Source organism: Lissotriton vulgaris, chromosome 7, assembly GCF_964263255.1.
Source record: "Lissotriton vulgaris chromosome 7, aLisVul1.2, whole genome shotgun sequence".
Taxonomy (NCBI): Eukaryota; Metazoa; Chordata; class Amphibia; order Caudata; family Salamandridae; genus Lissotriton; species Lissotriton vulgaris.
The window spans coordinates 1039851499-1039864446 of record NC_141695.1 but is presented as its reverse complement, the minus strand read 5'-3'; the positions used below and the strand labels follow the sequence as shown (position 1 = coordinate 1039864446).

Here is a 12948-nt window from a genome sequence, read left to right as displayed (position 1 = left end):
CTGGAATTTAACAGTGTTTATTATTGTAAGGAACAAAGTGATGCAAAGTGATACACTCATGTCTTTACTTCTGTAAAGTCAATTTCTTGTAATGATTTTGCTCAAGTATTAGAGCTGTAACTCTTTTCTAAAGACCAGCTTTAACTGTGTTTCCAATGATGCAAATGAGTATGGATTTACTAACTAGATTAATTCATGTAATTTGTTATATGAATGCCTGAATGCATTGTTGAACCACTGAGAAATATATAAGGCTCCATTCAGAACTATGCAGCAGTTGGCTGTGTGAAAAGACGCAAAACGTTTTGAAAGAAAGTAGGAAAAAAGTGTCTCTGCCACCACCCAAATTGGTCTTGATGTAATCCAGCACAGCACCATGAACAGTATTGGTACCTTGGACCAAGCCCAATTGAGCAGGTCGAGGGTACCTGATTCTTCAAGGAAATAGAAAATGACACATTTTCAGACTATCCTTGATGGGAGAGGGAAAAAGCAAACTGGACAACAATTGTTTTTTGTCTTTAGGGTCCATTGAAACCTTTTCATACAGAACAAATAGGGGGCATTTTTCAAGTATGGAAGGAAACAGGTCATGACCAAATATAGCATATGATTATAGGTTAACAAGGGTGTCACAATGGAGAAATTACCCCTCCTATGCCCTCCAACTTGGATCAGAGGAAATGGTTTCAGTAGAGAACCAGAAGTACTCAGGGCAAGAGGCTGGATGCTCTCCTTGTCAGCAAGAGGGGAGACGTTTGTAGGAAAATAGGAAACAAAAGGCAGTAAGACTGGCATAAACAGATCGGGAGAGAAGACAGCATAGGGCAAGGAACTCCAGATTGCTTCAACCTTACAAAGTACTATAGGTCATACCAAAGGGCTTAAGACTCCTTAGACAGGAAGCTAGAAGACGGGAGCGTCTCTGGCACTCCAGCTGGGATCTAAGGGACAAGGAAGCCCATAAGATCCTGATAAGGAAGTACAAACTGGAAGTAATAAGAACGAAACAAGAATATTTTACGGCTCTCACTACCTCTCTCTCTTCTCCAAAAGAGCTATTTAGGATAGTGGACTCCCTCACTACCCTTCAGACTCCGGACCCGGTTATTGCATCACAGGAGCTTTGTGACAGTATAGCCTCTTTCTTTCAGACCAAAATCTCGGACATCTACACCGCCTTGGAATTGCAGAGATCTTTTACTTCTGAGCCTCCTGCCCCCGCTGACTTGGTCCCTGCTCCTTCGGAGAAACTCTCGCTGGGAAGCTTGGAATTTTTCCCTCCTCTCTCTTTACAGGACCTAGAGACTCTCCTTAATAAAACCAAATCCGGCTCCCCCCTAGATGCCTGTCCGCTCAAGATCCTGAAGCAGTGTAGAGAATCCCTCTTGCCCCCCCTTGTTGACATCATGAATAGGGCCATGACGGATGGCATTTTTCCTCAACAGTGGAAAAATGCGGTTGTAAAAACCCTTACTCAAGAAACCCTCTCTTGATCCTGGGGTATTAAAGAACTTTCGCCCCATCTCACTGCTCCCGGCTCCTGCGAAGATGTTAGAAACTTATCTAAATAAACATCTTGCTGCCTTCGTGGAAAGCTCGGGTTGTCTGGATCTTTCCCAGCACGGTTTCAGGAGGGAGCACAGTACTGAGTCTGCCCTGACCATAGTGCTGGACAATATCCGCACACGTGTGGATAAGGGTCAGACCTCCCTCCTGATCCTTTTAGACCTTACGGCCGCCTTTGACACCCTTTCTCCCTCAGTTTTAACATCTCGTCTGGGGGAGATCAGGGTTCAGGGGGCGGCCCTTAGGCTACTCACCTCTTTCCTCGATCAACGAGAGCAAAGAGTGATGCTGGGCAAATTTCTATCTCCATCCCTGTCTGTGCAATGTGGAGTCCCTCAGGGGTCGGCGTTAAGTCCGACCCTCTTTAAGATTTATGTGACCCCCCTTGCCAGACTAATTAGATCTTTCGGGATGGAGGTAGTCTCATACGCGGATGACACGCAGATCCTTGTCTCTCTCTCAGTAACCTCGACTGCCTCCAACTTTAGATCTTGCATGGAGGCAGTCGGGCAATGGATGATATATAATTCGTTGAAATTAAATGGGGAGAAGACTCAGGTGATGGTGTTCGGAGGTAAGGAGGAGATATGGTCAGCCGATTGGTGGCCAAACTCACTGGGTGCCTGCCCGGTTCCTGCCTCTTCCGCTAAAAACCTTAGGGTCGTTATTGATCCCACCCTCACTATGTGCCAACAGGTTTAACAGAACTGTTTCTACCTGTTGGGGTATCATTCACATGCTGAGGAGGATCAGGCACTACCTCTCACAGCAGGCAAGGAAACAACTTGCTGTTGCCCTTGTTGGTTCGCGTCTGGACTACTGCAATGCGCTGTATGCGGGTCTGAATAAAAGCCTGCTGCAGCGCTTGCAGGTGGTCCAGAACGCAGCGGCGAGGTTTGTCCTTGATCTACACCGGCGCACCTCGGCTACCTCTGCCAGAAAATAACTTCACTGGCTTCCTATAGAGGACCGAATAGTGTTCAAGACCATGTGCATGACCTATAGGGCCTTAGCAAAAAGCAGCCCCACTGGAATAGGTTCCATTCTGTCCCGCTGTAGCCCCGGCAGGGACCTGCGCTCCTCGAACAGACTCCTTCTTTCAGTCCCCCGTATTCGGAGAACCAGATGGGGTGGTAAAGCTTTCTCTAATCTGGCTCCCAAGTGGTGGAATGCCCTCCCCCTGGAACTAAGGTCCCTTCCTACTCTTCAGCTTTTTAGGAATGCTCTTAAAACCCATCTCTTTGTGCGGACATACCTATAGTTGTGCCCTGCCCTTTTTTGATCTGTTTTGGTAGGCGTCTTGACACCTTTGGGTTTTAGTAGCGCAATACAAATTGCTTTTCATTCATTGCTTTTCATTCAGGGCTTAAGATGGGGCCAGTACAGCTTGCACTTATGGGGTCACTTAGATTGCAGCTAATATCAATAACAGCTTTTAAAGGATTGCAATTCGAGCATACATGTTTCCAACAATAGAGGCTACTGACATAACACAAATGTGCTCTTTATAGTTTACTAGTTCCACATAAATTAGTCATATTCACAGGGTCATAGTTTTTTCTCCAAAGGCGTTCATTTCTTTTGCAGACTCTTTTATGGATGCAAAATATGGGGAGTTACTGTTGAATTAGGACCAAAATATTTTATAGTTGGAGGTTTTCAAGAGGAGAACAGCCTTAATGTAGGCGGACAGACATTTCTTGTAGCAAGGCATGCCTAGAGTCGTGTCACTGGCTGGAGTGAGTAGAGTAGATGAGAGCACTGAGATACGTTTGATGACTGGGAAGTTAGGCCCGGGGCAAAATGTGGAACAGGACGATGAGGAAGGAGTCAACATTGGAGATATATGGTGAAGGGGGCAAAGACTGAGAAGTGATCTGTACATAGAAGACAGGAAAGGGGCCTCAGACCATTCAGCCTGACACCAAGCATGGGGTTGCTAGATTTGTCAAGTACACAATGCCATAAGGAAAAAGACAAAAATCCACATCGGCTGTCCCCCAAAATTTTAATTCAATAACCCTACTTATCATTAGACTGGCCAAGGAAAGTGGAGCCACTACAAATACAGAACAATATTCTGTAATACTCCATAGAGATTTTGGACTACAGTCCTGGAAGAAAGTCGTGTGGAACAGAGACTTATTTCCATGGCCAAATGTGGATGTACTCACACTTCAGATTAGGCAGTCTAATGTTCTTCTTGAAAAACATGAGATGATAAAGGAGATACAGCACTATCTGAAAGATAGAGAACTGCTTCCCTTCATGCAGTTAAGGAACAGTATGAGCTTCCAAAGGAAGAAATTGATATGCTCAGCTAGCTCAATGTAAGCAGCCAGTGAAGTTTTTCATTTAAAACTCAAAGAATCAGCATTTGGAAATTATTTAAGGTCTTTTGAATGTAAGAAAATTACCTTATAGTGGCTTATGAAGGTTACATAGCACAACAAGTGCCTGTTCTCTTTGTAGTAAAGGATGTGGCTAGAGGACTTGAGGCTAGTTGTTTTAGATATTGTTTGGCAAGATATCATGAAAGCTTCTTCGGTGTGGCCGAAAGAAGAAAAATGAATCTAATCTCATGCTAATTTTTGTTATCCGATGGATCATTAAAACAGATCTATAAAAGCAAATTTACTCTGCCCTATGGCTCATTTGGAAACAAACAGGACAAGAAGGGAAACACCAATGAAAACAGGGGTTTCAGGAAACACCAACCTAGGTAACTGAACTAAACGTTTAGGGTAATCGACACAAAATCTTAATCAAACATTTCAGACCAGAAAACAAAGTGTGCAACTTATAGCCTTTCACTTTTGCTTTTTGGTGTTCATGTGCATTCTGTTTAGGCCCATTATGTATATATTGCAGCTGGGGCATTTTGTTCATAATAGAATATTTAAATGCTCGTGCAGATATGGTCATACTTTGAGACTTTTGCAGGGAGCGCAAAGGTGAACAACTGTCTGTCTGGTTTCTGTGTGCAATCTGGCTGCACCTTTTACCAAAAGACTACAACCACTGCTCACAAGTAGTTTAAAGAGAGCACTCCTCTATGAGGCAATCACTTCAAAAGACATTAGAAAGTGTCCTTTCTAAAGTGCATTTTTGTACCATGTGCATACTGTGAATTGTAATGTGATGCTTTTTACCATACAAATCAGGCTAACGATTGCTTAAGAGGAAAAAAACAGCAATTAATGGTAAGCATACCATATGTGAATACAAGATTAGATCTAGAAATTATTCTTACCCGTAAGAATTATATCTAATTTCTCAACGACAAATTTAGCATTGTCCATGCTGAAGCACATTGGAGGCTTAAATTTTAATACATTTCTTCCTGGTCCATCAGTACTCAATACAATACCTTCCGTCTTCATCCTAGAATGCAGGACAATGTGAGAAATGCATACTTTATTCCGCTACCATGTTAAAACATCAGCACGAGCAACATAATAAAAAGTTATATCATTTTCTTGCAAATTAATCCTGTTTCGTTTGGAGGTGCTATTTCTGATAGGCAACACATAGCTGAATCCATTACAAACCTGGAATATTCCTTCCCCTTGCAAAATATTCGAACTCATAGAGGGTTGATACCATTACCCGAAAGAAAATAAAGTGAAAAAGGAAAATTGAAGAAAACCTGCCTTAAAATGTTTTTTGTCAAACTTTGACCTTCACCTTTCTCTCAAGTAAGGTTTTTTTTTTTTTGTATGTTCTTATATAGCGATCGAATCACCCGGAAGCATCTCGGCGCTTGCCTTGGGAACCCGTCCTGGCTTTTTCCTGTGAGATAGCCCCTAACGGGCCTCCCCAAGGTGAAAGCCAGGCATCCCGCCGCGGGGGGCCGTTGTGGAGATTAAGCAAGCTTAATGCCCAGAGTTGCAGAGTGTGAACCCATGATTAGGTCAGGCACCGAAGCGAGAATTATCGAGTCCGTGGACATTTGTGCTCAAGACCCTGCCGCGTCGGGAATTGAACCCTGGTCCCGGGTCTGACCTCTGCTTCAGGGTCTGCCTGCTCTAACCAGTGAGCCACACTTCTCCACTGTTGGAAAGTTATGCATGTTACAAAGGTTCCCTGGTATAATTAATAAATAGTGTCCTATGGGAAATGTACTGGAATACATTCTTTTCTTAGAGGTTGTATTAACAACAAACTCCTGCCTTTGAAGGAGTACCTTCCTGGTTCCTTTTCAGAAACAGAAGTAAGGATTTATAGCGCTATTTGTTTTAATGATCGGAAGGTCACATACAACACAGCAATACATAGCTACACAAAGTGGCTTACAGGTTGCAACAGCAATATTATTAGTCCTTAGGTACCTTTCCATTAATATCTTGTAGGAACCTTCCCCTTCATGCTACCACCTACACTTATGTTTATGTTATGCTGATGCCAATCAAAAGGAGCCTATGAGCTTACAATATATTTACAGCAGCACTACAGGAGAATTTATTTCCCCTGCTATTAGATCTCTATTTTGATCCTTTCCCAGCAGTATTTAGCTTCTGTTACAGCCACATTATCTGAAAAAAAGGGTTTACAATGTCATCATGATAAGATAAATGCATTGGTTGCAAACCAATAATACCAGCAATGGTGGAGGAAGGAGGTGGCCACCAGGATCTCCTCTGGCTAACTTCCTCTCACTCAAACAAACTCCCATCCAGGTCAGAGGCCTATGCCTGTGTCGTGGTAGCAAAACCACTGCATACAAGTAGTGCAGAATGACCCACAATTGACAATAATGTGCTACAGAGGGAGGGGGCCATTTAGGGTGCAAGTGGTTCACCCCATCCTAGTTTGTGTTTGGATTCTGGTGGTTGGAAGGTCGGCATTTATAAAAGGAGAAGAAAAGCTACAAGTACCAGGATAAAGAGAAAAGCAGGATGGAGGTTATTGGAAAGGAAGGGGGTAGGAAATAATGGATGGAAATGGTAGAGCTAAGAAAGACAGCGGAGAGGAGTCAAGGGCAAAGGAAAAATCAGGTAAGGAAAGAGGAGAGTGATTTGCTGTCCAAGGCTAGGGTCAGTATACAACTGTCCACAAGCACGTATAAGTTTGGGCTCCTGTGCACAATAAACTATCCTCTCAGGTGAACAGATGGCTTTGATGTATGTGCATATGAAGTAACTGTCATTGGACAGGAAGTGGACATCACTTTGCACATGAATCAAAGCTTTGTAAGGGAACAACAGAGTCAGGATGAGGGAGAGAGGTACTTCTGGGAGACAACAGGAGACAAGATGTAGAGAGACACAATTTGATAGGGAGGAAGCAGAAAGAGAAGTAAAAAGAGGGTTGAAATGTGAGTAAGAGTAAAAGAGTGAGGAGGAGGGGGTTTTAGAGATATGTGTAAGAAAGAGAAGGGGGAGAAAAAAGGATTGGCGGGTGTGATATGGGAGTGGGCGGGCATCGAACAAGAAGCCAATTGGAAATGTATTTACTGTGGACCTCAAACCCATTTGCAGGCACTCGTGCGCTACATCATCAGACAATACATCTCCTGGTGCGTCCCACTAAAATAGGTATCACTAAACAGTAGTTCACTTTAAAGTTACTTTTAATAATATAATTTCTCTATCGGGGGATGCATAATTCATCTACTGTACAACTTAGCACACAAGTTGTTCGGAAACATCCAAATAAATGTATTTGCAAAAACCATCCTAAGAAAAGAAATACTGAATACGTTCATTTTCATGAAAAGTTCAAATAAATTAATTAGAAAAAATGCGCAGCCTGTGACCACACAGTTCAGAAGAAGTGAGCAAGTAATAGGTGCATATAAATAAGAATATGCTTGGCTCTTGAGGCTTAGGTGTTATAAAAGAGTGGGTCAGTGGAGTCTATGTATCATCTGTTGTCGACAGAGTTTTGACATCTGCGTAGCGTTACTAAGAGCTAATCATCACGACATGGTAGTTGAGCAATGAGCCTAGAAAATTAGTAAATAAATGTTAAAGAATAAAATAAAAATGTTTGGAGTGCAGAAAATTGGGGTAAAAGCAAAAGGGTCTTACAAGAACACTGGTCCAAGAGGTTGGAAGAACAAGTCAATTAGCAACCCATGGTGAGGTTAATCTGAGGAATAAATCTGTGTAGTTGGTCTAGAAAATGATTGATCCAATTTCATTGTGTGGGTCAATACTTCCCGATATGACCTTTGTTTCACACATCACATTGGTAACAAGAGTAATGACTTATTAAAGGAAAATGAGACCATCAAACAAACTTCTCAAGATAGAATACTCCAGAAAACCCGTCAAACGCTCTTTAAATAAGAGCATGGTATTCCACAGAGAGATTTGTTACAACCTAAAGTCAAGCAGCATCTTGACAGATCAACTGTGTGACCACGTATTTCCCTCTCACTAATCAGATCATCAAAAGTGTGAAACATCAGTGAAAGATATTGTGCTCTGGTGGTCTTTCTTTATGGGTCTCCTGATTTTCATTCTAGAGGGGCTGTAACCTGAGAGATTATTTAGTGAGAGTTTGCAACCCTCTTAACACACTACCACAATAGAACCAGTATGGGGACAACCAACAGTTATAGGCCACCATGAAGGTGGCAATTCTATTGCTTGCAAGTTCACCATCAACACCAAGGTAGTTTATGTTCTACACATAAAACACCATCTTGATTATTTTCTCCAATTGCAACTTCAAGAATGTAGTGTCCAGAAACCAATAGCAGCTGTAGCCAAATTGCGCACCCTCCTGTATTGGAGAAGATTATGGACTACTCCCGAACTCGCTGGCTATGCCCAGGGTTTTTTCAGATTTTATCAAGGCAGACACACTGCATCATATCAAATTGCTAGGGGCAGTCCGAACCCTCTTAGGGGAGCTAGGATTGACAGCGCTGTGGACAGATCCCGTAAATTCTATTTTTCCATCGAAATCTTTGCTGAAAGCTAAGTATTGGGAACTGTTCCTAGCGAAAGGTGCAAGACAACAAGTGTCTACTTCTCTTACTAGTCGGTTTATGGATCACAAGGTGGCCCCTAGACTGGAATTATATTGAAATGCAATCACCAAACCCATGGATCGCAAACTGTACTTTCAGTTCAGGGTGGGGACTCTGCCTGTAAGATCCTTTACGATGAAATGGTCATCTCATTCGTTGGCTGGGTGTCTGGGATGTAGTGCCACTATCGAGTCTATTGTGTATACAAAACAATATTCCAAGGGGTATAATTGAACAAATTACTAAGCAATATCTAGTCAGGATATCTATACAGTATTATCCTAAAAGGATCAAGGAGTCAATTTTCTTGTTCATGGTAGTGCTAAAAAGCATCATTTTATAATTCAAAGAACAAAGGGGGGGATGAATACAAATGGTTACAGCACTGTTTAAACAAATAAACAAATAACACATATCAGCCCAAAGGGTTGTACAAGGTGCACGAGTGCAGTGGGTTGTGACACTACGGCAGCGCAAGTGACAGAGAATACAGCGTGAGCGGCGCAAGGTGCAAATATATACAGTGAAAATACACAATGGTTTCGGATTTAATAATGGTGTCTAAGTTCAATGTTCATATGGAGAACCACTGTGGAGGGGCGCCTAGAGTCTGGCTGCTTGGTCCACGGCGTTTCGATCCATGTGAATGAAGATCATCTTCAGGACATGGTGGGCTGGGTACATTACGTGGTTCAGTAAATTTCTGACCCGTAAGAGGGGATTCGATTGGAGTCAAGTCAATGGTGATTGATTCAGGAAGTCAATTGAATGGTGGTGCTCAGTCGCTATGGCGCACCACCATTCAATTGACTTCCTGAATTGAAGACGATTCACTCCTTCACCGAATGAGTCTTTGGACAGCTTGAAGATTACCGATCTCCTTGACGCCAAAGTGGACGTTTCTACGCCACCTCACGGCCTTTTGCCCTGCCTGGACGACTCGCTTCCCCAGGATCCTACTGTCCTCCACATGCAATCTGGATCAGGATCGAAACGCCGTCGACCAAACAGCCAGACTCTAGGCGCCCCTCCACAGTGGTTCTCCATATGAACATTGAACTTAGACACCATTATTAAATCCGAAACCATTGTGTATTTTCACTGTATATATTTGCACCTTGCACCTTGCGCCGCTCACGCTGTATTCTCTATCACTTGCGCTGCCGTAGTGTCACAACCCACTGCACTCGTGCACCTTGTACAACCCTTTGGGCTGATATTTGTTATTTGTTTAAACAGTGCTGTAACCATTTGTATTCATTTCCCCCCCCTTTGTTCTTTGAATTATAAAATGATGCTTTTTAGCACTACCATGAACAAGAAAATTGACTCCTTGATCCTTTTAGGATAATACTGTATAGATATCCTGACTAGATATTGCTTAGTAATTTGTTCAATTATACCCCTTGGGATATTGTTTTGTATACACTTCCTTATACCCCAATCCCAATAGGTTGATGGGTTTATACTCCTGTTTTTCCGTATATACTATCGAGTCTATGGCACACATCCTTTGGGTTTGCGATTCTTATGCTACCCCACTTCGGGCTTGGCTGATACCAATCTGTAGATTTCTAGGCACTAGAGAGGCTGCGGAGGCCGAACGCATATTGCGTACCGATATATCACTGCCCATTGCAATAGCTCTGGTGAAATTCTTAGGCTGGGTTCGGATCCTGAGGGCGCGCCTAATTGCTCAGTGTCCTTGATCAAACTTAATAACTTTTATGCTGTAATATGTGTACATGTCTTAATCTTTTATCGTTTTAACTCTTGGTTTTAAGGTTTTAATGGATGCTTTTATTTTTGGGCCAGAGTTAATTTTACATTTGATAGCTGTTTTAAACTCTGATGTATTTGCTGTTGCACATGCTTTTATGATTGTAAAAATCGAATAAAGCTTTATGAAACGAAACAAATGTAGTGTCCTGCCTTTGTTGCCCATGTAATCAAATTTATATTGGCCAAACATCATAGAAGGTCAAAGACTTGTATCAGCCAACACAGTGGCAGAATCAACTGGAGAGTTCAGAATGCCCTCTTGGTTAATCACTTTACAACAGCCAACCACAACGAAAGAAACATCCAATGGCAAGCCATTGAGTGTTACAAAACCACCCTGGGGTAGGGACATAGATCTCTGCCTAAACAGACTGAAATGTACAAGGATCTTTGATTATCAATCACTTATCAATGGCCTCAACGATGTTGAATAATGGAAAGGGTTACTATAGGTTTTGCTACTTACCCCGTATATGTGATTGTGTCTATATACCTGTTAAGACTGAATGTTTTCATTGCTTGTTTTACTGCACTCTCTTTGCAACCTGCAACAGGATGCACAAGCATTATAATCATGCCAATACCCTAAGGCGTCTAGGTGCTTGTCGTCCAACATGCTGACAGCCATTGTAATTGCATTTGTATAGCGCTTACTACTCCTGCTGAGGCATCAAAGCACTTTTTTTGGCGAGTAGCACGCTACTCCGGGACCCATAGAGGATTAGTGTTGAATTAGTATAGTGAAACATGCAAGTCAATTTTAAGTGGTGGCTAGGTTAGTCAGTTATTTGGATTCAGAAGGATAACAGATGAATAGAAGAGGAAAAAATGTTTGTATTTATATAGCGCTTGTTACCCCTGATGAGGTGTACAAGCACGCTAATCCGGAAACCCATAAAGGATTAGTGGTGAATTAGTATGGTGAAATATGAAAGTAATTTGAGTGGTGGATATTAGTCAGTTATTTGGAGTGAGAAGGATAAAGGAGGGATAGAAGGGGAAGAAAAGTTTGCATTCATATAGCACCTGTTACCCCTGATGTAATACCCTGGTGGGTATTACTGAATGGGAACGTGCACAGCATTTCTGGTTCTGGTCCCGACCAGTCTCAAATAGTCTCGAACAGGCTCAAATAGGCTACAGCCCTTGCCCTCTCCGCCCTTTACAGGCTCAAACAGGCAACTGCCCTTGTCCTCTCCGCCCTTTGCCTCGACGCCCGGACTGGAACACCCTAACCCTTGCCTTATATAGCCCTAGTAATCAGGTGACTCCTCCAGCCAATGGGAACCTTAGCCCTAACACTAGCCAATCACACCACTACCCCAAAAATCTGGAACCAGTAGGAGACCAGGACCTTACAGCAAATCTTAGCCCTAGTCCAAGCAACTAATCTGTTTAAAAAATCCTGATCTAGCCCTACCAGTAGTCCCAACTCAAGTACAACCAACCAATGGCACAGGAAGCCCTGGTCCCTACTTCCAATAGAAGTAGGGACCAGAGACTTCCAATAGAAACCCTAACCCTACTCTTAGTCCCACACCTAGTCCAGCAACCAATCACACCAGAAGCCCTAATCACTACTTCCAATTAAAGTCCTAACCCTAGCCCTAGTACCACTCTAGTCCCACCAACCAATACCACATGAAGCCCTAGTCCCTACTTACAATAGAAATCCTAACCCCAGCCCCAACCCTACATTGATTGAATCACAGACCCAGAAACTAATCAGAACCCTCAAATACCTAACCAATGAGGACACTAACCCGAATCCATTAGAAACACCAGATACAACCACCAATCAGTGTACAAGTGTACCAAACTATAGCAGACTATATAAGGTCCCAGTTACCTCAGACACTGTTTTCTGGCAAGGGAGTTGGAAGCTGCTGCTCTATTCAGAAATCTCCTAGGAGACACACAGGCTCACACTTTGGACTTCTGCAGGTAAGGGCCTAACAAACTTGTCCTTCAACAATACTGTTTAAATATAACTTTACTCCCTCTCCTGGCCAAAAAACGAAGTGCCCTTTGGCCACACTTATCCACACAACATCAATGACAATGCAAACAAACTAAAGAGCAGTGCATAAAAACCCAAAATCTGAAACAACAAATAAATTACCAAATGTACAAATTTATTAAAAAAGCATATAAAACCAAGTAAAATAAGATAGTCAAAAATCAAGGGAAGACAGACAATAAATGGAACATATAATAATCACAGTTCATCCTATACGTTCCTACAATTACAGATGGAGGAGGAATTCAATCAGGTAATGTTCCATTTATTGTCTGTCTTCCCTTGATTTTTGACTATCTTATTTTACTTGGTTTTATATGCTTTTTTAATAAATTTGTACATTTGGTAATTTATTTGTTGTTTCAGATTTTGGGTTTTTATGCACTGCTCTTTAGTTTGTTTGCATTGTCATTGATGTTGTGTGGATAAGTGTGGCCAAAGGGAACTACTTTTTTTGACGAAGTCAACAGTTGGTACCCCATCCCTTTGGTTGAGGGTCCCTCTCTCTTTTATTAGAGACAAAAAACGAAGTGCACAGTCCCTATTAAATACAGTTTAACAGCACCCAGCAAATTACTGACGTCTCAGAGCACCC

General features: G+C 42.3%; 1 protein-coding gene across 1 annotated transcript in view; it reads right to left on the bottom strand.

Annotated features, from left to right (window-relative positions):
• The window catches only part of PHYKPL (5-phosphohydroxy-L-lysine phospho-lyase), a 508199-nt gene that overhangs the window by 93494 nt on the left and 401757 nt on the right, over nucleotides 1-12948 (bottom strand). Inside the window, exon 11 of the mRNA XM_086931482.1 lies at nucleotides 4823-4953. Within this exon, the coding sequence (XP_086787608.1) occupies nucleotides 4823-4953 (131 nt within the window). The remainder of the gene's footprint in view (nucleotides 1-4822; nucleotides 4954-12948) is intronic.